Below are 23493 nucleotides of genomic sequence, written 5' to 3' on the forward strand. Positions count from 1 at the left end.
AGTCTGGATAGGTGCTCCCTCTCATATGAAGAAAGATGTGGAGAGTCTCTCCCTCAACCACACAGATAAATTCAGAGCCTAAAGCCTTTCCCTTACGGTGATCCAAAATCTGTCCACATGACTTATATCTCAAGTCACACTAAAGTCACACTAAAGCCTTTTGCCCAATCTCTTAGGACCCTCATTTTCTCTGAAAAGACTTCCCAACACTTTCCTAACACAGACTGATTTCATTAAAAGGAGAGTTCCTTCCAGAGGATTATTTAAATTGAACTAAGAATCTGGAGGTCTTAATGGCAAAGGAAAGGGAGGAAAGGGCTTAAGTTTTGGGGTAGGGAAGATGTGAACTATCGATCACTGCTGATGGATGCAAATTTTTGGAGAATAAATGATCAAAATTTACTAAAAACCTTAAAACAACCTAGGAAATTTAATTCTAGAAATTTATTTAAAGAAATAATTAAGGATGTGTAAAAGGAATCAGTTCAAGAATACTGATCATAGCACTGTTTATAATAGGGAAACCCTACAGACAATTTGCTTGGATGTTTGTATAGAATGGATTAAAAATTGCACAACTATACAAGGAAATAATAAACAAATATTAAATATGTATATTGACTAACATGAAAAGTTGTGATATATTGTTAAGTAAAAAAGCATATTGTCAAACATATATCTATATATTACATATTTTATATGATTATACATAACATCTATACTATGATTTATGTATATGTCCTTAATATGAATTTTTTAAAGTCTGGAGAGACATATACAACAACTTTTGTCTCGGTAAAGAAGACACAAGTAATTTTTCATTTATTCCTATATTACTGTTTTTTAAAGTGAACACACATTACTTAAAACACATTTTAAAAATAAAAAGGTAGGAAAAAGGCTATCCATGCTGAGGCAAACATAGGAAGGTGAATCCTACCCATGGATCTGTTCTACTACAGAAAAAATAATAGGAAATTATTCTTGGGGAAAAAAACTGGTAAGGCACCTAAAGCAGCTCTACCACAAATTAAGAGCTAAAAAACTTAAAATGCAAAAGTTGTTAATAATTCATTAAAAGTTATGTCTTTTAAAATATATTATGTCATGCTCACACTGGATTCTTTCTGATTTTGATAAGAGGAAGGTTTAATAAGGGGGCAAGAAGGCACGGGTCATCTAAAAAAGGGGTGCATGTAATGAGAAGTAACACATTAGTTCACAAGATAAAGCTGGAAGTCACAATCTTTCTCAGGCAGTTCTTCGTTTACCTTAAATTAGACAGAGGCAAACAAAAGTAACCATAGCTAGTGCTACAGAAGGCAGGTTATTCTGCCTGAAACAATTAGCATTTTGTTTATTTTAATTTATAATAGCATTACAGAACCTAGTCTATAGGACTCAGTTAATCAAAGTAACAATAACCAGAAGTCTAAAGTTCCCACCAATTAGGGCAAGACAAGGTACAGCAAGAAGGGTGCTCAACAACCAAGTATCTGTTTTTTGTTATTTGCACTGTAGGGTGGATATCAGCGAAGTCATCTCAATAGTAAAGGAAAATCAAGCCTGGGCTATGATTGGAAACATGAGGGTGAGAGTAACGACCAGGGGGTAACCAGGAAGAAGTGCCTCTGAAAACTGGTGCTGAGACCTTAAGTTTATATGTATGTTCAAATCAGTCCATTAAATCCCTCACCTGTCAGCGGAAGGGTGAGGCTGCCAAGCCTCATCTGGCCTTAAAGTGTATAGTAGAGCTTGTCAGGGGAATGGGGAAGAAGGTCAGGGATAATTAGGTGGGGGACACAGGGTATAATCGCAATCTGTGGTAACGGGCATGCTGCCAATACGGATGTGGCTATCACATCTTGGGCACAAGTGGTGACAATCAGCTTTCTACCCCATGAATATTCATAACCAATAAAAAAAAATGTGCATAGAGCTTGTAATGTGCTAGGCAAGGTGTTAAGGGCTGTGGGTATGGTAGTGAATTTAAAGATGAAGTCCCAAAGCAACTTGGGACAATAGAAAAAACAAACATTGTAGAGTCAGAAGATCTGGATTCAGGTCCTCATATTACCACCTACTAACAGTAAGATCTAGGGCAACAGTAAGTTTCCTCTTGGGTAAAATAGGGATAATACATCTGTCCTACCTACCTCATAAGATGATTGTGAGAAACAAGTAATATACTGATTATGAGAGAGTTATACAAGCATTAGTCACTGTTAGTCATTTTAATCTAATTTCATTTTCATAAAAATGTTGGAAGGTGGGGGCTGGTATGACTCATGGGTCCAAACACCTCCAAGTATAGAGCTGGCTAACAGCCAGGTTTCCCACATCATCTTCTCAAAATTTTAGTGGGAGATTATGATATTTAACAGAAATAGAGTAACATTAGGCCTAAAATTCATCTTGCCCTTTTCAGAGTCATGTATCCTCTGTAACTTAACTAGTACTTCACATAACTGGAAAACAACAGCCTTGTAATAACAGTCTAATATGTACAACTATTCCAACTAGTCCAATACTGCCAAGTGAAAGAGCTTGTTCCAATTTATCTGATCTTGGACTAAGTTCTCAGATTGACAGCAAAGCCCTGAAAACATAAGTATCACTTATTAATAGGCTTCATGTTTCTCTTCCGGTGCTCTTGATCTGAAATCACAAATTAAAATTTAGAAGTGAAACCTTTTAAAATTTTGAAAGCAATACTAAAAAAAGAAATCTAAGTCAATCTATATTCTATATGATTTGTCTTCAAAAACACTGGAAATGATGGTCATAGTGAAAAATGGTGAATCTGTGTAAAAAAAGAACTAGAATACTAGATGTATTATAAGTCCAAGGTTTTATGCACAAGTCAATTTTGGAAGTAGAATTTATGTATCTGCACTAGCAATGGTATTACTTTTGTCTATCTTCACCAAGTTGAAAATATTTTAAAGACTTCTTTCATAGTTTTCAGAATATGTCTATGAAAGTAGATAGGAGTTTCAAAATAATTTGCTCCCAGCTATGGTCCAGACCTTCACATCCACCATTAGAACCATGTTCTCTTTTTAGTCAGTCACAAAATAAGCTCACTCCTGAACAGTAAGAAAAATAAACACTAAATAAGATTTTATATAGATGACTTATAAAGTAATAAACATCCACAATAGTAATACTTAATCCTAATAAAACATGTTTTATTTTCACAGTAATCTTATACAATATTTAACATAACATTATTTAAATAACTTTCAGTAAGAGATACACTAGCTTAATAAAAATGTAATTTAAAATAAGGTTTTTTAAGCACAATCCTTCATGTCTTATTTTATTCTGTGAACCTATTTTGCTAAGTTACTCACTCACATTTGCCCTAATATAAAAAACAATAGTCTCTCATGATGTCAGACCACCAGGACACAGAAAGGATAGTATATTCTCTCAGTTCACTGTGTTACTATCAAAAAACAAGAAAGTACGTGATATTTTGATAACAAACGTCAAAGATATAGCAAACACCATATACACATTCTCTATCACCTTCAGATTTTGGACCATTACGCATCTTGACAGACTTTATTAGCATTTAAAGATTAGAGAACAGTGGAGAGAGACATATTAGAAACAGCTACATATCATTTGCTTACAAAATCATGCATTAGAAATGGGACAGGACTTGGTAACCAACACCACACTGCTGAACTTAATTAAAAATCACAATGACCTATAGTCATATGGCAGTCAATGAGATGTGAAAATGGCAATGTTTGTGTCTTAGTTCTAATCCCTGCCCCTAAGCTTACAATCTAGCTATAGTGACAGATTTAGGTGATTCAATAAGATGAAGAGATATTTAAGACTTCCTCCGATTACCCAAATACATACTTGGCTAACACCCTCCTCCTCCAAGTCTTTCCTCAAATCTAACCTCAATTAGGCCTACTGTGACCATCCTTACATAATTCTCCACCTGCCTCCCCATCCCACCCAGGCATTCCTGAGCCCCCTTAACCTGTTCAACTCTTTCTTCTTTCCATATCTTTAACCTCCTTCTAACACATTATATAACTTAATATATACTATGCTTATTGTCTCTCTCCCCCTACTAGAATATAAGTTCCATGAGGGCGGGAATCTTTGTCCACCTTGCTCACCCAATGTATCCCAAGCCCCAGAACAGTGTTTGTCACATAAGAGGCTCTCTATAAATATTTGTTGAATGTTAAATCCTCCTTTGCATCCTATCATCTCAGTTCTCCATCACAGCTCCCATTCATCAAGGTGCCTCACTCCCACCATGCACATAGGGGAACAACTGGGTCTCAGAATCAATTAATGAGGCTCTACTTCAGAGAGAGAAAGAGGTTTTACATTTACTCCCTACCCTAGTCCCTAACAATCCCATCCTAAGTTTTCGCCTTTTATATCCTTTCTAAATTCTTAATTTCTCCCAAATTCTTCATCTTGATTTCCTTCTCTGTGGAATTCCTTCTCTAAACTCAGCAATCCTCTTGGTCACTTGGGCGGTAAGACAAAGAATGATAACTGAATGCTGTAATCACTCAGTCTCAATGAAAGGAAAGAAGTGAAAACAGGGGAAGAAACATTATGTGCCTCATTTCTTTTTCCCTTCATAGCTAAGTTGCTTCAAGGAGCAGTCTAAATTCCCTCTACTTCCTCACTTACCATTCACACCTCCTCTGCTGTTAATGAACCCTTTCAACTCCTTACGTGATCACTATGTTGCTCACTCCCTCAAGACTGATTTGTTGAGCACATGCTATGTACTAGGCACTATGCTAGGCTAGCTGATTCAGAAGCAAACATAATGCAGTTTGAGTCTAGCAAAAGACTGACAAGCAAAAACGGTAAGTGATGAATGATGGTTATCATGATTAAAAAAAAAATGCACAAAGAAGGGACCGGCCCACGGCTCACTTGGGAGAGTGTGGTGCTGATAACACCAAGGCCACAGGTTCAGATCCCTATATAGGGATGGCCGGTTAGCTCACTTGTGAGAGCGTGGTTCTGACAACACCAAGTCAAGGGTTAAGATCCCCTTACCGGTCATCTTTAAGAAAAAAAAAATGCACAAAGAGCTATGAAAACATACAGCAGATATGACCTACTCCAAGGAACAGAAAAGACCTCCCTGAAAATGCACTCTTTAAACAGAAACCCAAAGAGTAGAAGATAAGGTGGAAGAAGAAGAGTGTTTTGGGAAAAGTAATGAGCATCTACAAAAACCTGAGGAACAGAGTAGAGTATATATAAAGAATTAAAATAAGTTCAGTACGGCTAGAGTGTTGCGATAGGCAGGGCCTTAAAAGACATGTTATTCTAAGACTTTATTCTATGGACAAGGGAAATAAAGGAGGAATGACACAAAATCCCATATTTATATTTTTTGTAAGTTCAATCCATTTTCCTCACTTCAGTCAGAGCAGATGGGAACGAGAAAGGAGGCAGAACATGACAGAAATGAGCTCCTAAAACTTTTAGTTTTTATGAACAGAATTTTCTCATCCGTTTCTTCTCAAACACCTTCAATATATTATTTTCTTCTGACACCCATGTAGCCTTTCCTCAGTTCTCCTACAAAATATCCTGGGTGATCTCACCTATATTTCACAGATACTACCCCATAAAGTGATGATGACTCCCAAACCTGTATCCCCAGTCCAGAACTCTCAAGGCCAGAGCTGCATTTCCTGCCACCTCTAATTAGACATCTCCATCTATGCAATGCCTTATGTCCAAAACCAAACACAAAATCCAGACCCCATAAATTTGGTATTTCCTAACTCTGTTGACAGACCAATGTAGTCACCCAAGCCAGAAATTCTAAATGCCATTAATTACCCATTCCCGCCAACCGATCATCAGGTGTTTTTGATCACCTTCTAAATATGACTCAAATCCACCCTTTCCTTTCATCTACTATACCAGTGCTAAAATTTAGGCTTGTATAAAATCTCTTTTGGATTATATGATAACTGGTCTCTACACTTCTAGCCACTTTGTACAATCCATCCTCTATACCACAAAGATTTCCTCCTAAAATGTTTCTCCAGTCTACAGTAAAAAGTCCAAATTCTTTGACATACTTACAAGGTCCATTAACTGGTCCTTTCCTGCAAGAAAATAGCCTATGTTCTCCATCTATGACATCTCTGCCAGTCTTGGTCACACTGAATCTGGAATGCAGATGCAGATCTCTCAAAATTCACCATGGTTTCTCAAGCCTCCAGGTATTTGAACATACTACTCCCACAACCTGGAATATCTTTTCCCATGTTGTCCACCTAGAAACCACCCTGCATTCTTTTAGAATCCACTTAATGCACCTTCCTCTGTTAATGTTCTCTGGTTCACTCTCCTCTCCTCCCTTCCCTCATCCCCAATAAAGACAGACTTGGGCATTGCTTCTACTTCTCTTCTACCATGGCACTTACCAAATTACAAATGTTTATACGTCTGTTTTCCTGAATAACGTATATGTTCCTTGTTGAGTGTACTTTCTCGTGTCTGCATACCCATACCCTAACACACTGTCAGCACTCAATAAATATTTCTTGAATGAATGAATGCTTACAGAAGTGTTGTGATGTATCAAGCTTTGTCTCTATACAATGGAACCCTGGGATATATTTCAAAGTGCGTAAAGCCATTCCAGACTTCTGACTCTTGGCTTCGGGGAGAGAAAGGGAGGGCATAGATAAAGAAGGGATTCATTACAGCAGACCCAGCTCATTTAGCAACCAGAAGAACCCACGAAAGTGATAAGACTACATGACAAAGATTTCTACAGAAATTATAACGTCATTTATAATTACAAAAAATTTTTTTAAATTGGAAATAAATATGAAACTTAGAATGATTAAGTTAATGAAGGTTCATGCAATGGATCCTTTAAAATAATAGTATTTCTGAAGAATATTTAATAACTAGGGAAAATGCTATCATTCCAATCGAGTATAAAAAGAGCTACATCATGATCCCAATCATAAATATAAAAGCCATTTTGAAAACATATTGGTTTAAAAACATTTAGGAAAAAAGCCAAAATAAACTGTATTAAATTATTAACAGTGTTTATCTCTAGGTAACTTTCTACAACTAATGTCATTTGACCAATATTTACTGGGCATCTGTTTGCTATAATATGGTGGTGTGCAAGAGACATTTGTTCCTGTCTTCCTGTAACTAAACATGTCACTCTTTTATAATCAATCAGAAAAAGGAATAAAAAAATCAATTAGAAAAAAATATATGGAGTTTCCCACTCTAAATTTACATTCCATAAAAGGTAAAAAAAAAAAAATCTGGAATCTAGGCTGGAAACAATTTTGATGCAAATATTTGGATAAAGATTGTGCAAATGTCTTGTACTATTAATTGTGAACTGTATCATGATACTGTGAATATTTTAGATCACTGTGGACAGAAAGTAGTAAAGACACTAAATCTCCAGACTTTCCCCTTCCTGTTAGCAGATTTAAAATTTTATAGTAATTAAAAGTAAAATTTGCTCAGTTGAAATTTAATCTTTCATCCATCAACCACCACATTCTTTCTCTCTTTTGTGTTTCTTTCCCCTCTACCATTTCCTGCTCTTGCCCTTATTGATTTACCCCATTTATCTAAAACAATCTTTATATTCCTCCTCTTCTTTCAATCAGGGAACAGCCAGTTTAAGATTGAGCTCTCTCCTCCTGGGAATTCTCAGGAAAGACAGGAACTTGAGAGGATATCTGTGTTTTCAAAGAACATAAAAATAATTCACAAAGAATCTCAAAGCTACAGTCCTTCTGAAACTCTTGCTTCATGAGCTATCTATCTTATCCTTAAAAAGAAAAAGTGGGGATAATATCTCAGTAGAACAGTGACTAATTTACCGCCATTACTCTTCACTGTAGTTATTTTACTAGTTTATACTGAGGATTGAAAATACTTCTAAGACTTCCTAGGATTTTCAGCCCATCAAAAACATTATGATGAATAGTAAAATTACTTTCACTGCCCAGAGCTTAAAAAATTCAGCACTATTGTCTGAATGTTACATGTTTTTAGGCATATTAAGGAGTAAATATAAATTGACAAAATTCTAAAGGACTTAGATCACTAACAATGGATATGCTTTGAAAGAGTTTTTCAGAAATATTTTCCCAGAGAACTGAAAAAAATTTTAAAAATTTAAAATATACGTATTTTTAAATATATGTATTTTATATTTGTAAAAATATATAAGGGCACTTCAAAAAGTTCATGGAAAAATTTCATATTATCTTTTGATTCTATTTTTCCATAAACTTTATGAAGTACCCACATATATATACTGAGTATCATAAAAGACATTAAAAAAATACACAGAGCATTAAATGCTTAGTGTTGTGACTTCAAAAGCATCTGCTCAGAGAACTAGGTGACACAATCACTGATAGCCATTCATTCATCCATCAAATTTTTAGAAAGCACTTACTCTGTGTGCCAGGTATAATTCTACGTGCTATTAGAGATAGCGCAGTGAACAAAACAGACAAAAATCCCTGCCCTCATGGATTATTTTAGTGGATTGAGATAGGTAATAAACAAGAAAAAATAAATTAAACATTATGTTAGATGATGATAAGAATAAAGAAAAAAAGGAGAAAGAAGAGATGGAGAGGGTGTAAAAGAAAGGAGTGAGAGCAAGCCACGTTGCTGTCTGGGGAAAGACATTCTGAGCAGAGGAAATTGCAAGAACCAAGGCCTATAGGTGGGAAGATGTTTATTATGTTTAAGGAACAGCAAATAGGCCAGTTTGGCTAGAGCAGAATGAGGGAGTTGGGGTTAGCAGCAGATGAAATTGGAGAGATAAGGGAGATGGGCTAGGGTTTGCTGTAGGAGCATTTGAGTAAGGCTTTCATGGACAAGTGTGATAGCAACAGGTGGAAATGGGAAGTAGGGATGGTAGGTGATTCCAGGCAATTAGAACAAAGGGGGAAAAAAAGACAAGGGGCCATGAATGTCTTCAGGATGTTTAGGAATCAGAGCTAGCCTAGTGTGCAATGACTACACACGGAAGTGTGAAGGAGCATCATTGTAAGGGTAGGCCACTATGTGTGGGGTTGTGTGGGAGGTGGTATAGGTAGGGTGTGATAAATATTCAGTCTTTGATCTTCTATTTAGGAGCTGTGGAAGAGAGACACAGGGCAGGGATGCCCAAGGGTAAAAGGCAGGCATTAGTTGCCCCTTTAATATAACCCTTTGCTTTCCCTGGCAAGAATAAAATCCCACTCCAGTTGGTTACTTTAGTCACTATAAAGAAATAAGGGAGAGGTTTGGAGGGAAAATACTGCTTTTCAATTTTTTTGTAGTAGGGAGAAGAAAATATACAAGAACTGGAATTCAGACTATTGTATGATTAAGAAGAACTGAGTTGAACTGGTCTAATATAGTGAATCATAAAACAAAGATCACTAAAAAAACAGGACTGAGAAGGCAAATAGGAATTTTAATATTTTAAAAACCATTCCACAAAATGGCTAATCCATGGATAAACAATTAAGAGTTAACTATCTCTAATTTTACATAAAGAAGAAGAGGGCTCTGTGATAATTACCCATTTTGAATTCAAAGGTATTCACCAAGCAATAGCCAGTGAACACACCAGTTGTGTATTCACAACTCAACACCTCAGTACCTACAACAGTGCCTACTTAGTAAAGAATTCTCAAATGCCTGTTTAAGGAATAAAAAGCCTATCCATTACAGTTCATCTCAGTAGAATCGAACAGTCCTAGAGCTATTATACCACCACCTTGAATTGTTACTACTAGCAAGGAGGAAATTTTTAAAAAGCAAATAAGTAGGATGAAGGGATGTTTTCCTTCCATATTACCACCTGGGCAAAACAATGATATACCCCAGAGGAATCTACTGGTAAATTTCCCATATGACACAAGGCAATTTCAGCAGGATTGCTATCTAGAATAGTGGGATATACATCAGGATCAAACCCAACAAAGCTATTGCAAAAAGCAAAGGAACTTTGTCTTAATCCGCATATGAGCTGCATTAATGCTCCCTTTTTGGAACAGAGAACAAAAAGCATAAAGGCAATCTCAGACAATCTCTTTCCTCTTGACCCTTCAAGAACTCAGTGGATTTAGGGAATTAGGTTTGTTCTTTTACAATGTTTTTAAAAATCCCACATTAAGAGTAACTCACCATCACTGTTTGTTTTAAGTAATACAAAAGAGCACAACAAAAAGTAGCACTCGTGGCTATGGGTTGTCAGAGTGAAAACTGCTAAAGCAGGAAAAAACCCAGCAAGTTAATATAACATTTTATCGTAATCCAGATACCAATGATCCAACATCTACCAGGAAAAGCACCTTTCTACATGGGATAATATTTGTACACAGTTCATTTTGACCCAATATTAGATTGATTATAGTTAAAATTTAGAAACAGGATTCCATATGGCTCTTCTTAGTCAAGCTCACCCATTAAAACAAGTTTTTTTAAAAATGCAAATGTCTGAATGTCAACATTCTTTCCTGGCTACTGTCTTCCATGAAACATTTTTCTATGCTAACACTAGAACATCCTTCGGTGTAACTCCATAAGCAGATTCAAACTCCCTTCAACACCACAAATCAGCCTTAAAAAGCCTTATACAACAAAAGGGACAACAGAGGTTTGCAACGGTGTGGTTAGTTCTGCTTGTTGGTGGCGATTAGAACAAGCAATAAATCGAGGGTGCTCTGAACCGGGTAAAAGGAACCCGGGCCGCTTCCTCCCCGAGATGCAACAATAAAAGCATCCTCTCCTGTCCCCATACTTGGTCAGAAAGTGGCCCTGTTCCCGGGACCCAGCCGACCGCAAGAAAAGGGCCCGGCCTGCCTCACCTTATAGACGTCCCCGTAGGTGCCGCTGCCGACCCTCTGGACGAGCTCGTAGTCCTGCTGCGGGTTCCGCCTCAGGATGTCCGCGGCAGGCCGCAGCGGGGCCTCCATCTTCGCTCAGGGCCCGGCCCCCGCCGGCTCTGCCCGCGGCGCCCCGATTCCCGCTAACGAGGACGAGCGGCGCGGCTTCCCAACATGGAGCCTCCGCCCGCAGCTCCGCCTGCACGAGGGACGAGCAAAGGCGGGTCGGTGTCGCGGGCTCCGACCCCGAGCGGCCCAGCCCCTTCCCTTCCGTCCCGCCGAGGGCCGAGGAGAAGCGGGCCCACAAGGGTCCCCGACAGCCCCGCAGCCCCTTTCCTGCCGCGGCCGCAAGCGAACTACCCGGCTCGTCCTCCCCGCCCGCCGCGGCCCAGGGTCGGCTCGGTACCTGAGGTGGGCACTCTTTGTTGAGCGCCAAGCCCCGGACCTACTTCCTCGACGGCGCCCGCGTCCTCCTGCCTCGAGCTGGCCGGCCGCTCCGAGTCTCGCGCCGCCGCCTCCCGCTGTACCGCGCGTCCTCTCACAGGCGGCGGAGGCGCGTACGATCGCCGCCGCCGCACCACGTTCCCCACCCGAGGCTGCGTCACCGGGAGACACGTTCCCGGCCAGCGTGGGTCGGCGCCCAGCGGCCCTCCCGAGCGCGCCGGCCGCGGGGCCAGAGTGCCTCCCTGAGGCCTGGTGAGGACACGACACCCTCCCGACCGCGCCGCCGCGCCCCCCTAGCCGGGCGCGTCCTTTCAGGGCCTGGGCAGGCCCTCCAACCCACTCCCGGGGGTCAGGGACACCCCTGGGCATTCCATAGGTCGACGGCCCTCGTCTAAACCGTCCCCAGATTAGTCAGGGAAACTTGGAGGTTGACGGATAGAGGGAAGAGGATGGGCACGAGGGCGATCCAAGTTCAACACGGAAAAGGTACGTGGAGGGCACTGGGCCAGAAGTAACCTGGCAGTGGAGCTCCGGGGAAGGTGGGGGAGTGCCAGGTTAACTAAGCCGAGACACACCCTACTGCACTTTCCTGTTTTTCAAACCATTCCCAGTGGTACCAGTTTGAGGCTGCATTGCACACCTGCACAACCTGTCTTCTGCTGGGTTTTTCTCAGATATTAATGAAAGCCTGAATTTCCCGGAAGTCTGAATGGCCTTTATGCCCGTTGGGCACACGTGGTATCTCACCGCTGGTATTGCACCTTTAATGGGATCAGGAGTTCTGCAGAAGCTAAAACAAAGTCAGGGGACACAACTTCGTTCTGGCTCTACCACTTACTCAGTATGTTATCTGGGACAAGACATCCTATTTGGCAACTTCTCAATGTCCTTATCTGCAGCTTGAAGAGTATAAGGTTTTGCATCTGACTCCCAAGAAAGTGTTTATAAAGCATTTTACTGGATTGTAAAGAGGGTTATCAAATATAAGAGATTTAAAAATACTTAATGCAAAGAGTATGGAACAGGAGTTCAGGGAAGTGAGTTGGCTGATATTTCACAAGTTGTTTTATAGTTTCATTTCCAGTCTTGTTCTGAAGGTTGAAATTAAGTTGATAGCTTTATGCATATGGGCAAAGTTATTTCTATAGCGCAGTAGAGGTTTTGAACAGACAAGTCAGATAACAGCCACTGCATTCAGTTACTGAAAAATCGTAAAAGAACAAATTGCAGATGTTAGCATGTGGCTTTAAACATCCAATTCAAGTCTTTTCTTGGGAAATATGCTCCTTATTGTTGATAATTGTAATCAATTACATAATGTAGAAATTAAATTCACACCTTAACAGGACAGGGGATATATGTTTTGTGTGTGTGTGTGTGTGTGTGTGTGTGTGTGTGTGCGCGCGCGCTCCTTGCACAAAGGGTACTTATTTAGGGAACATAAGTAAGCCCAGACTTACATGCTCCATGGACAAAGCCTATGTGTTGGCTGCATTGAAAAAAATGTTGAAGAACAGTTCCTTCTTTCAAAGCTTCTTGGCACTTGTTTTGGTGGGCACATATTTTTGGCTTCAATGACTCAAAATCTCTTCAAATGTTCTATTGGTATCTTAGTACATGTTTACTGTCATAGATTTGTTTTGGTTTTTACCCCTTCTGGTCTTATTAAAAGCATTGATCCTTTCTCTAGTCTGAAATTTATGTTATTACTTATTTACACCTGCATTATTTCACAGAGAATTTAAGGCAGCATACAGACAATACATACTATAACACAAGATAAAAATAAGTAAGTGAGGAAACCAGTGTGAATGAAGTTAAAGAACAGGAAAATAGGAAACCAAAACAATGCAACAAATTGGCCAAAACAGAGGATTTTTTAGTGTTTTTGAGATGAATCAATTGATCAAGAGAGGCACATCTTTTCCTGATGGTAAGACTTCAGAAAAATTTATCTCATGAGCCTTCAGAAAGTGGAAATTCTGAATGCCCAGTTTGAAACAAGGATAAATATCCTGCTGACAATCCTTCAAGCATGTTATTCTTGAAATACGGCATTTAAAATGAATTAGGCGATAAAAAGTTTGAGGTCATAGGCTTCAACCAGACCCTGGAGTTCAGATATTTTATGTTGCCAGTAATGGCAGATCCATATGCTTTGACCATCAACCCAGAGGCAGATAGCATGGAAAATGTCAAGATTCTATGTGGTGGTTAAAAAATGTGTCTGCTATAATCATTATTTTACTTGTACCACAAATGAAGCAAAGAGGAAAGCATTTGCTTTATACTAACTCCAAAATAATCTTAAGGATTTTTTAATACTGGTTGAGTTAATTTTAACAAGATTAGTGAAGTCGTAGATGGTGGGTTAAACATTACATGGTTGTCAAAAAATTTTCAAATTCAATTTCTTTAAAATAAACATATAGTTAGTAAATTTAATTTTATATCATTAACAATTAAGTAAATAGTTTCAAGCTTGAGAGTTATATAATAATAAACCGTTATAGGTAGCTAACAGGAGAGTTTCTTACAAACTACCCAATTTTATAATAACAAGGCGTGGAATAAGAATAATATGACTTCGTAGGTCCTTTGTTCTAACCTATATCATGTATTCTCAGTGTCTTCGTGATATCTGACATGTAAATATTTTCCAGCTTTTACTTTCATCTGTATAAAAGGCTATAATGGTTTGCTCTATGCTTTGCAGTGTTTTTCCCTTCTTTCAAAGTTCTTCAGTAAAATGCTAAATGTAATCTGTGGCCTCTAGTTTCAACTCTAACTTTAGCCAAGGCTGAATTTAAAAAATTGGGAACATGAAGTTTTGTTACTTCTACATCGCTAAGTTTCACAATTTATTATCCAAGGGAAAATAGCTAATTAAAACCTTCAAGTATGACAGGACAGAATATAAGGACAATAATTTGTTTATGGAACATATAGGTTTAAGCAGTATAATCTCCTGAAGAGTCTTCCAACATAAACTAGTGTAAAGTGTAATTCTATGTGATTGAGTTGATGATCTATAGATTTGTTAAATATAAATCAAATGTTGGAAGACATTACCACAATTATGATTTGGATTTTCAAATAGTTATTGTTAAACTATTTTTCCTGTTACTAATTAGGGCCAGGCTCAGACAAAAACCATGTTTTCCATGTACAGGACAATTCTTATATTTTGTTCTGGATAGCAATAGAACATGTATCTCATTCAAAAACAGTATCAGGTCATTATGATGAGAGTTTTAAAAAGAAGTGGTGAGGAAGGCAGTGCACATCCCTTTTTTATCCAGCTTGAATCGATAATCGAATATGTTAAGAAACTGTTTCTATAAACCTTGATCCTTAGGGTGGTTTTAAGGTTTATATGAGAGTAGGGGGAGGGTTTCTGTATTGAACTCACAAATTAGTTCTGTCTATAAATTCCATAACCAAGAAAAGATAACAAATTACAAATAATCTTATGCTGTTTCTTATCACCTTCCTTACATTATAATCAGTGTAATGTTCAGAAGGGGTGCCTGAATTTGCCCTACAGTTCATATAGACTAGTGTTATAAGCAGAAGAGACCATAATGCCTGGCTGTGGCCCTTTCCTACAGCTATATAGCTCTTGCAAGATTCCAGCAAGTTCACCTTTTCTTTGTCCCTTTGGGGCAAGGATGATAATGACTTCCTGCTGTTGCTAGTCTCATGGTGCCTCACTATCCCTTGTTGATTCCCTTAACCCTATCCTCATTTTTATAAATAATTCTTTCATTAGATTCTCTTTCTGTGCTATCTCTTTCTTCCCAGAACTCTGATTGATAACAGTTATAGGAATTGGAAATAGCCTCAAAACAGAGACCCTCAAAATGACTTTCTGGGATAGTATTACTCACATATCTGATGATTACCCATATAAACTACTTGCCAAGGAAAAGGGAACAATGGGATTCCATAGCATGAAGTGGCATCTCAATTACTCAAATAATCATCAGTAGTGGCATAAGATGGAGTGCCAGTGGAAGGCACAGCATTGGAAGATCAATCTGGAGCACTTATCTGCTGTGGCAGTAATGATTACTAAAATTGTAGTGTCACTTGGCTGCTCTGGCTGCTTCTGTGAGAATATGGGAAAAAGACAAAGAGAGAGCCTTGAGTTCCAAACATAAAGCATGATTAGAAAATCAAAAAGCTTCTTTGACAACTTTGAAAAAACCTATTATCTGTTATAGCTGCCAGGAAGATATGGCTGAGCATCAAGCCCAGGGCCTGACCGTAATGGCTACAGAGCTGCAACGTCAATTAAATGTAAGATCCAGTTCCGTTATGCCAAGGTAAGGGCACTGGTGGGGAAGGTCTGGGACACTGTGACATGGAATGGGGGCATTTGAGCAGATATGAATGAGGCTGAGAACTTTGAAGAAGAGTTATATAGAGATTCAGTATAGGCCTGATGGAGAAGTATAAGGCCAGTTCTCAGAAGAGAGAGCTTGTACACTGAAGAAGTTACAGTATCTTGCCGAATACCTACCAGGGATTCAGATTTGATGTGTCAATCTGAGCATCTGGGAGTCCTTCTAAATGGGTTGCTTGAAGCTTATACTCAATGATAGCTTACAGTCTATATGCTGAGAAGCCAGAATTTTCTTGGCATGCTGTAGAGGAAGGAATCTGAAGGCTCAGGGAGATGGGAATGTTGATCCTGCTTTATTATGTGCATCCTGCTTAGTCGTGCTCTATCTGTACCACCCCCAGGAGGGTTCATTACAATTTACCTTTATCGAGACATTGAGTGAGGAGGCACAGCTGTCCTTGAAAAATGCTTTGACATCTGTCCTTAATAGGTTGGAGAGGATGATTGGGATGCCACAATGAAATTGGGATCTGTGAGTTTAGTGGAAATATTGAGATCCTGGTAGAGGCCAGGTGGCTTAACTGTCAAAGACATGTTTAGCACAGTTGACAGGATAACCCTCAGGAAGAAATGATAATCAGGATGTTTTGATTGCAAGGATATGTGGTGGTGGCCTATTGATCCCCAGGTCTCTAGGAATGAGTGAAACCATCAGCCTACTTAAGTACGGCTTGACATATGTTAAGTGGAAAAATTCTAGGCCTGATGGGCAGAAACCTAACTGAAGTCACTGTAATAGAGATTCAAGATATATTACCCAATTCTTGGAGTTAAACCAGTTCACAAAGCTGCTGTCCCTTAATGAAGGATGAGGCCAAGTTCCTTTGAGGAAGATGCTACATTGTAGCCAGGTATAAACAATGAATTTTCCCTGAGGCCATCTCCAGAGGGACTGGTAACCTTTTACCAGCATGATTGTGAACTGAGAAAGGGGAAATTCTCACACCTTCTGGAAGTTAACAGATATTGGCCCTGAACTCTGATCCCTGCGGTCTCAAAATTCCACTAGAATTCCAGTGATCAGAGTAGATATTTAAGAAAGTCAAGTGTAGTCTTGGTCTAGGTCTATTTCACAGTATGTAAATGGGACTAAGGTCCATTCTGGGGTTCTTTTTCCAGTCCCAAAATGTATGTATATTGAGTAGCAGACTCCCTACATTAGTTTATGTAGAATAAGGGCTGTTATGATTGGTATGGCCAAGTATAACTTCTCTAGTTAACCCTTCCCCTGTACCAAAGTAGAAAACCAAAATTAAACTTTATCACTGGGGAAATTACAGAGATTAGTACCCCATTAAAGAGCTGAAAGATGCAAATCGTTCCCTTTTAACTCATCTGGCTCATACAATAACCAAATTAGTTTTAGAGAATGTCTGTGGATTATTAAAAATTTAATAAAATGTTGATGCCAATCATAGTTGTAGTTCGACATGTGGAATCTTTACTTGAGCAAATCAACACAGCCCTTGATACCTAAAATGTAGCTTTCTTTTCAGTTCTTATCAGCAAAAATAATCAAAAGCAATTGCCTTCACATGACTGCAATAGTACTGTCGTTGTCAGGACTATTTAAACACTTCTGTTTAATGATAGAGTATCATTCCAGAGGGACCTTTGTTTCTTTGACATCCAATGACAGATCATCATGATAGTCTATTATCTTGATGATATTATGCAAATTGGGCCTGGTGAGCAGGAAATAGCTGCCACCCTAGATACTTTAAAAAGAACCTTATACCAACGGATGGTATAAACACAGTTCAGGGACCTGCCACATTAGTGAAATTTCTACCAACCTAGTAGAGTTCTGGTGCTCCACCTTGCATCATACATCTCAAAGAAAGATGTTTGGTTGCACAATGTTTGGTTCGCCTGTTGGATTTTGAAGACAATATACTGCATTTGCTGCTCTTTGACCCATTTACCATGTAACCTATATGACTGACCGTTTTTCATGAGATTTGGGACAACGTAAAACCCCACAGAAGGTCCAGGCTATGGTGCAGTCTGCCCTGATACTTGGGTTTTAGGACTCAGAAGATCCAGAGGTAAATAAAGATACTATATGGAGTCTCTTGCAAGGCCAGTAGGAGAATCCAAGTGTAGATCCCTAGGGTTCTAGGAATAAGAACATGCCCTCATCTGCTGACAGCTATACTCCATTTGAAAGGCAATTCTTAGCTTGCCCCAGGCCTTGGTAGAAGACTAAAAACCTGACCACAGGATACCAAGTGACTATGTGACATGAACTGCTCTTTATGAACTGGGTGTTACCTAATTTATTGAATCATAAATACTGTTTTCTAAAGTTCCTCAGGTTCTTTTTTTCCTACACCCTTCAGTGTAGTTATGTTATTTGACTTTAATACAGTTAGGTTCACTGTTTTTTTTTAAAACTGTTTGTTCCATTTTTAGTTCTGCCCATAGTCTGGTTAATTTTAATTATTTATTTATTTTGAAGAATGTGAAACTTTACCATGGTTTTAAGAGTCAGAGCTATACAAAAAGTTTACACTTAGAGAAGTGTCAGTCCCCTACTGTTCTCATTTTCCCATTGTTTCCACCCTATTCCCACCTATCTCCTGTAGGTACCCAATCTCATTGGTTTCTGGTATATTCTTGCTGTAGTTATTTTGCATAGATGAAGAGATACATTTATTTTTTCATTTATTTATTTATTTTTTAACAGGAAGGATACACCATTCACACTTTGGTTTTTCCTCCCATTTAATGGTGTATCCTGGAAGTCACTCGGCATCAGTTCATAAGATCTTCTGTATTCTCTCTTACAGTTGCATATTATTCCATTGTATAGATGTATGATAGTATATTCAACCACTCTTCTATTTATGGGCATTTAGGTTGTTTCCTATTTTGCAATTATAAAAAATGTTTAATAACTAACCCTGTATATTTTTATTTTTATACTGTTGAAGGTATTTCTTCAGAGTAGATTAAACTCATGATTTAAAAACATAACTGTGTTCTAGCTATGTCCAGGGTCTAGAAACAGTGACACATCAGCCAGCAGTGAGCACAACTAGCACCCAGATCTTGTTTTCTAAATACCTTTTCTCATTAAAAGGAGTGAGAGCTTCTTAGAGAAAGGACTAATTCTAGTTCTGAGGCAGGGAAAATATAAGGGAAACCAAAAATATTTCCTTGTGCCAGAAAGCAAGGAAATGCTCAAAGACAAATAGGGATATATTAAAAGGACACAGGAGCTGACTTGAAGGGACTCTGATTGGCCAAATTTAGGGCAATTTGAACATTAAAAGGAACAATGATGGTAATGGATAGTAACACAATCTATTTATTTATTTATTTTTTAGATCGTGTGACTACATAGTGATACTCAACAAACAAAAGTGGGAGAAGTAATGCCAGGTACTAAATGTAAAATGTAAAATAAGTGATATAATTATTTAAAAATCCTCATTTTAAAATCACTGTTGTAAAATTGATTCAGACAAGGATATTGATGGATGCTAAAATCATTGGATGAAAAGTTCTTGGCCAACAGCAAAAAGAAAACATATGTACAGTTATTTATTGAAGCATTTTTTTTTGTAATTCACACAGTCTCAGAGTATTATCCCACAGATTATTGTTAATTACAAAGCAAAAGGATTTTTAAAATTAATTTTTTTCACTTAGAAATAGATATTGAATTATATAATTTTCGTTTTTTTGTTTGTTTTGTGGAATGTACGATACTCTTCTTTTTAATGGAATTTTCCTGAAAGGGATTTGCAGGCTAGAATGTGAGCTGAGAATTAAAGTTAAGGAGTATAAGAAGAAAAGCAGAACACACTTCTTTTTGTTCTGTGAATTTGGTTCATAGGTACAGGGGTGAAATAATGTCTATCTTCCTGTGTTGTTTCATTAGTGTTTGGGGAACACTACTCTATTGAACACAGCATCCTTTAAAACTGTAAGGTAAATTTGGCTTACAGTGTTCACGGCTCTGAGGTCACCAGAATCATTAACTGAAATATGGACTGCATAATATTTGGCAGTGGTAGGTGAGAGAGTTTGGTTTCAGACATTTTGATTTAGAAGTGTCAATAGGAAAACACAGTAGGGATAGCCTTAGGCAGTTACAAACTCAGCTCCAGTATAATGATTCTCTCTCCTTCCATGACCATAGGACTAGGAGTATATATTTGGGAATCATAGCATGCAGGTCCTGTCTGAAGCCATCATAGTAAATTACACTGAGTATAGAGTGAGGAGTTGCTTATGATGAGGATTAAGCAGAGACCATCAATCTAGTCATTAAGAGGCTAGCAGTGCTCTCCTAAGGAGAAGCGATGATAGAGAGTGTGGGAAACAACCAAATGCAGGAGAAAACTGTGAGGAAGTGAGGAATGGGATGATGGTATCTTGAGGGTCAGGTAACACGAAGGGACAGTGTTTCTAGGATAGTGAAAACAACTTAAATTTGTAGGCAGAGAGGAAGAAAGCAGTGAAAAGGGAGAGATTGAGAATATTTTTAAAAATATTTAATGCCTTTTGCTTTTCATTCAAAATTGTCTTTAACCTTTGTGACTGCCAAGGCCTACCCAGACTATGTAGTAAGTTTTTACTTTAAATAGTTGCTATTGCACTATAACTGCAGGATTTATCTCAGCAAATCTAGTAGGAAATTTGGCCCACTAGACATTGAGTTAGTTATAGATTGTGATAAATCTCCAGCTTTCATTTATCTTGATCTTCTTGATCTAAATTTTGCTCTCCTAATTTTAAAGACAGACCTGTTCAGTATATACATGCAAAAATACATGATACCCTCTTTACTAACATGACCTTGCATTTAAAATGGAAAAAATACTGGTGCCTGGTAGATAAATGCAGATTATTTTAACTTCTTTGGCTATATATATGTTACCAGCATGTTTGTACTAACGCGTAACTGTTTTAGGAAACAGGTATTTGAACATCCAGATTAATGCAGTATATTGGTTTGTGTATTTCCGTGACTAGATAATGCTGTTAAATTCTTTAAGGGAATGTGTACGAGGATGTGCTGTTTATTTGTGTGTGTTTTCCATTGAAAATGTTGCAGTACATCGTCTGTCACTGTTTTCACACAGTGGGGGTGGGCTGAGGTAGGGAGGGAGTGACGCTGGTATTTGTGTGAACTCGGGCTGTGATGCTGAGCTTGGTTCATCCGCTCCCTCCTCCCTTTTCCTCCCTACTCCTTCCCACCAGCGCCACAGCAACATCTTCAGAATCTGAGCGAACTGCGCCCAGCACGGGCACAGAGCCTGCCACTGCCAGCAACCTGCGGCCCAAGAGAGGACCGCGAACGCAGTGACAGCGCCTCATCGCCACCAGTCTCCGGACCATCATGGCCAAGAACCGCAGGGACAGAAACAGCTGGGGTGAGTAGCAATGGTAACTTCTGCAGGCTGCACGGGGTCTGGCCCTCCGCTGTCTGCTTCTGGAGACAAGGAGGGCCAAGGGCTGCTCGGTGCCAGCGCCCACGGCTGGGAGACGGGCCCTGTTGGGCCGGAGGCACCATAGCCGAGCGGTACCCGCGTCGCCGGAATCGCGCTGTCGGGAGCGAGGGCTGCAGCGTCGCGCAGGCCGGGCCTCCAGTTGCTTCTCCCCACCCTGCGCCCGCCTCCTCCCAGCATTTGGACAGCACCCATCGGGCGCCTCCGGGGGCTCGTAGGTTCCGCCTTAGCGATAGGTTGGAAGGAAGGAGATGAGGGTGGGTAGGGGGCTGCTGTTACCCCGCCGAAAGGGGCTAGGGGTCGGGGATCTAGAGCAGGCGGAAACCGAACCCCCCCTTCCTCCGGAGCTGCGAGCTCGCGGGTCCGGCAGGGCGCGGGCTCCCTGCGGGCTGGAGGCTCGTTGGAACAATAAGGCAGAGAGCGCTGGGTCCCCGACCGAGCGTTGCAGACCCAAGCAACCCGGGAGAAGGGGCACCCTCTTGGGAGTTCCCGAGCACCGCAGCACTCAATTTGGGGGTTAGGTGTAGGAATTTGAGAAGAAGGGGGCAAAGTTGTAGTGTCCAGCCTTCTGCACCACCCTGACCTGGTACCCCATTCAGAGCAGTCCCAAGGGTGGCTTTGTTCTTTGATTTTACCTTTTGGAGATATTGGGCTCATGATTCAGCACCAGGCCGAGGGGAGGGGAAAGGAGAGGCTAGGCCCAGTGGGTTCACGCCGCGAGTGGGGGGCGGCGCTCACGCAGGCGGAGAAGAGGAGCGCAGTGATGCGGGAGAAACCGCGGCCCCGCCCGCTCTGCTGCTCCAGACCTGCTTCTGGCGATTAGTATGCGCACATTCGGAGTCTTTTCCGCCTTGGGCTCCCGGTTTCTTGCAGTCACAGTGCTAAATTCACCAGCATCTTCGGAATTAAAGCCCTCTAAGGCATTTTATTATGTTAGCAAGAGCGGATCTCAGGCCACTATAGCTTGGTGGGTAGAGAAATATTTTGTTCATTAGCTTTGAATTGTTATTTAGAAAGTTCACACCTACTACGAATTTGGAGCTGCGTGATTCTCTTCTGTGTCTCGGTGAGATGTCTTCTATAACTATCTGACCAAGAGGCACACATGTACATTTTAATTTGTCATTTCGGTTTACTTTTATTAAAAGACCATATATCTCCTTGTCCCTGATTGTTCTGATGGTCACAGGATCAACTTGACACCCCGGTAGATAGGGTTTACATTTGAGACATTATCCAAGGTTTGTGGTAAATGTGGAGAGTTGGATCGGAGAGGTCTTTGATTGCTTGGCTGAATTTCTGAGATCATCAAACCCCCATTTTAGTGGGTGTGACTATTGCAATAACACCACTGTCTATGCTTCTTCTGAAATCCGGGTAAGCATTTTCAGAGTATCCCCTTTCCACCCTTCCTCTCAGCCTCTACAATAGAAATTTCATGAACCCTCACAGTTAAGGTGCATATGTTCAAATCAGTTTTGATCTTGATCGCCCATGGATTGTTGACTCCACCCTGTTAAGAGACAGGCATATGAAAATTTATTCTGATTAACATTTTCCTCCTCTGTGAAGCTTTGGACCGTTATTCTTCAGTATCTCCTTTGGTTACAGATTTCTTATGTAGTGGGTCGTGCCCCCCACCCCTGCCTTGGGGATGCGGTTCTCAAATGGGATTTGCATTAAAATGACATTGGGAACTTATTAGAAATGCAGATTCCCGCGTCTTCCAGATAGAGCCTTTGAATCAACAGGTCTGAAATAGACCTAAGAATCTGCTTTTTAATTAGCATTTTAGGTAATTGAGAAGCACAGGGTCTTTGGATGTTACTTTAAGAACACCGTCTTAGATTATTTATGTTTAATAGAAACATATCCCAGATAGTTTAACCAGAAGGCATCAGGAGCGTTTCAAATACTAGAGTCACTATGTGTTCACTGGAAATTTTCATGGAAAAGAAATGGTGGAATCATGGACTCTTGGCTTGATGTTCTATGAAAATGCTTTACTACTCAGATTTTTCTTTGCTGTAAAGTATATATGATATAAATGACTTAGAAAATGTGGCATATGGAGTAGGAGATAGAGGTTTTGGCAACGGTGTTAGCTGTGCCTGTCTTTATTCCATTTTATTACAAGCACCTAGTACAATGCCGAACACACCGTAGGTATTTAGTAATAGCAGTGATAGCTAACATCATTGAGCTAATATCATGAGGTAGGTACCATAATCCTCATTTTACATATTAAAAGGTAGAGATAGTAAATGATAGA

General features: G+C 39.6%; 1 protein-coding gene across 1 annotated transcript in view; it reads right to left on the minus strand.

The window, feature by feature from the left end:
• MAP4K5 (mitogen-activated protein kinase kinase kinase kinase 5) overlaps window positions 1-11488 on the minus strand; it is a 106655-nt gene extending 95167 nt beyond the window's left edge. The window contains exons 1-2 of the mRNA XM_063088839.1: window positions 11314-11488; window positions 10890-11106 (exon numbers count right to left, since the gene is read on the minus strand). Of these exons, the coding sequence (XP_062944909.1) occupies window positions 10890-10997 (108 nt within the window). The 5' untranslated portion in view covers window positions 10998-11106; window positions 11314-11488. The remainder of the gene's footprint in view (window positions 1-10889; window positions 11107-11313) is intronic.
• Window positions 11489-23493: the final 12005 nt, after the last annotated feature.

This window comes from Cynocephalus volans, chromosome 3 (assembly GCF_027409185.1).
Source record: "Cynocephalus volans isolate mCynVol1 chromosome 3, mCynVol1.pri, whole genome shotgun sequence".
Classification (NCBI taxonomy): Eukaryota; Metazoa; Chordata; class Mammalia; order Dermoptera; family Cynocephalidae; genus Cynocephalus; species Cynocephalus volans.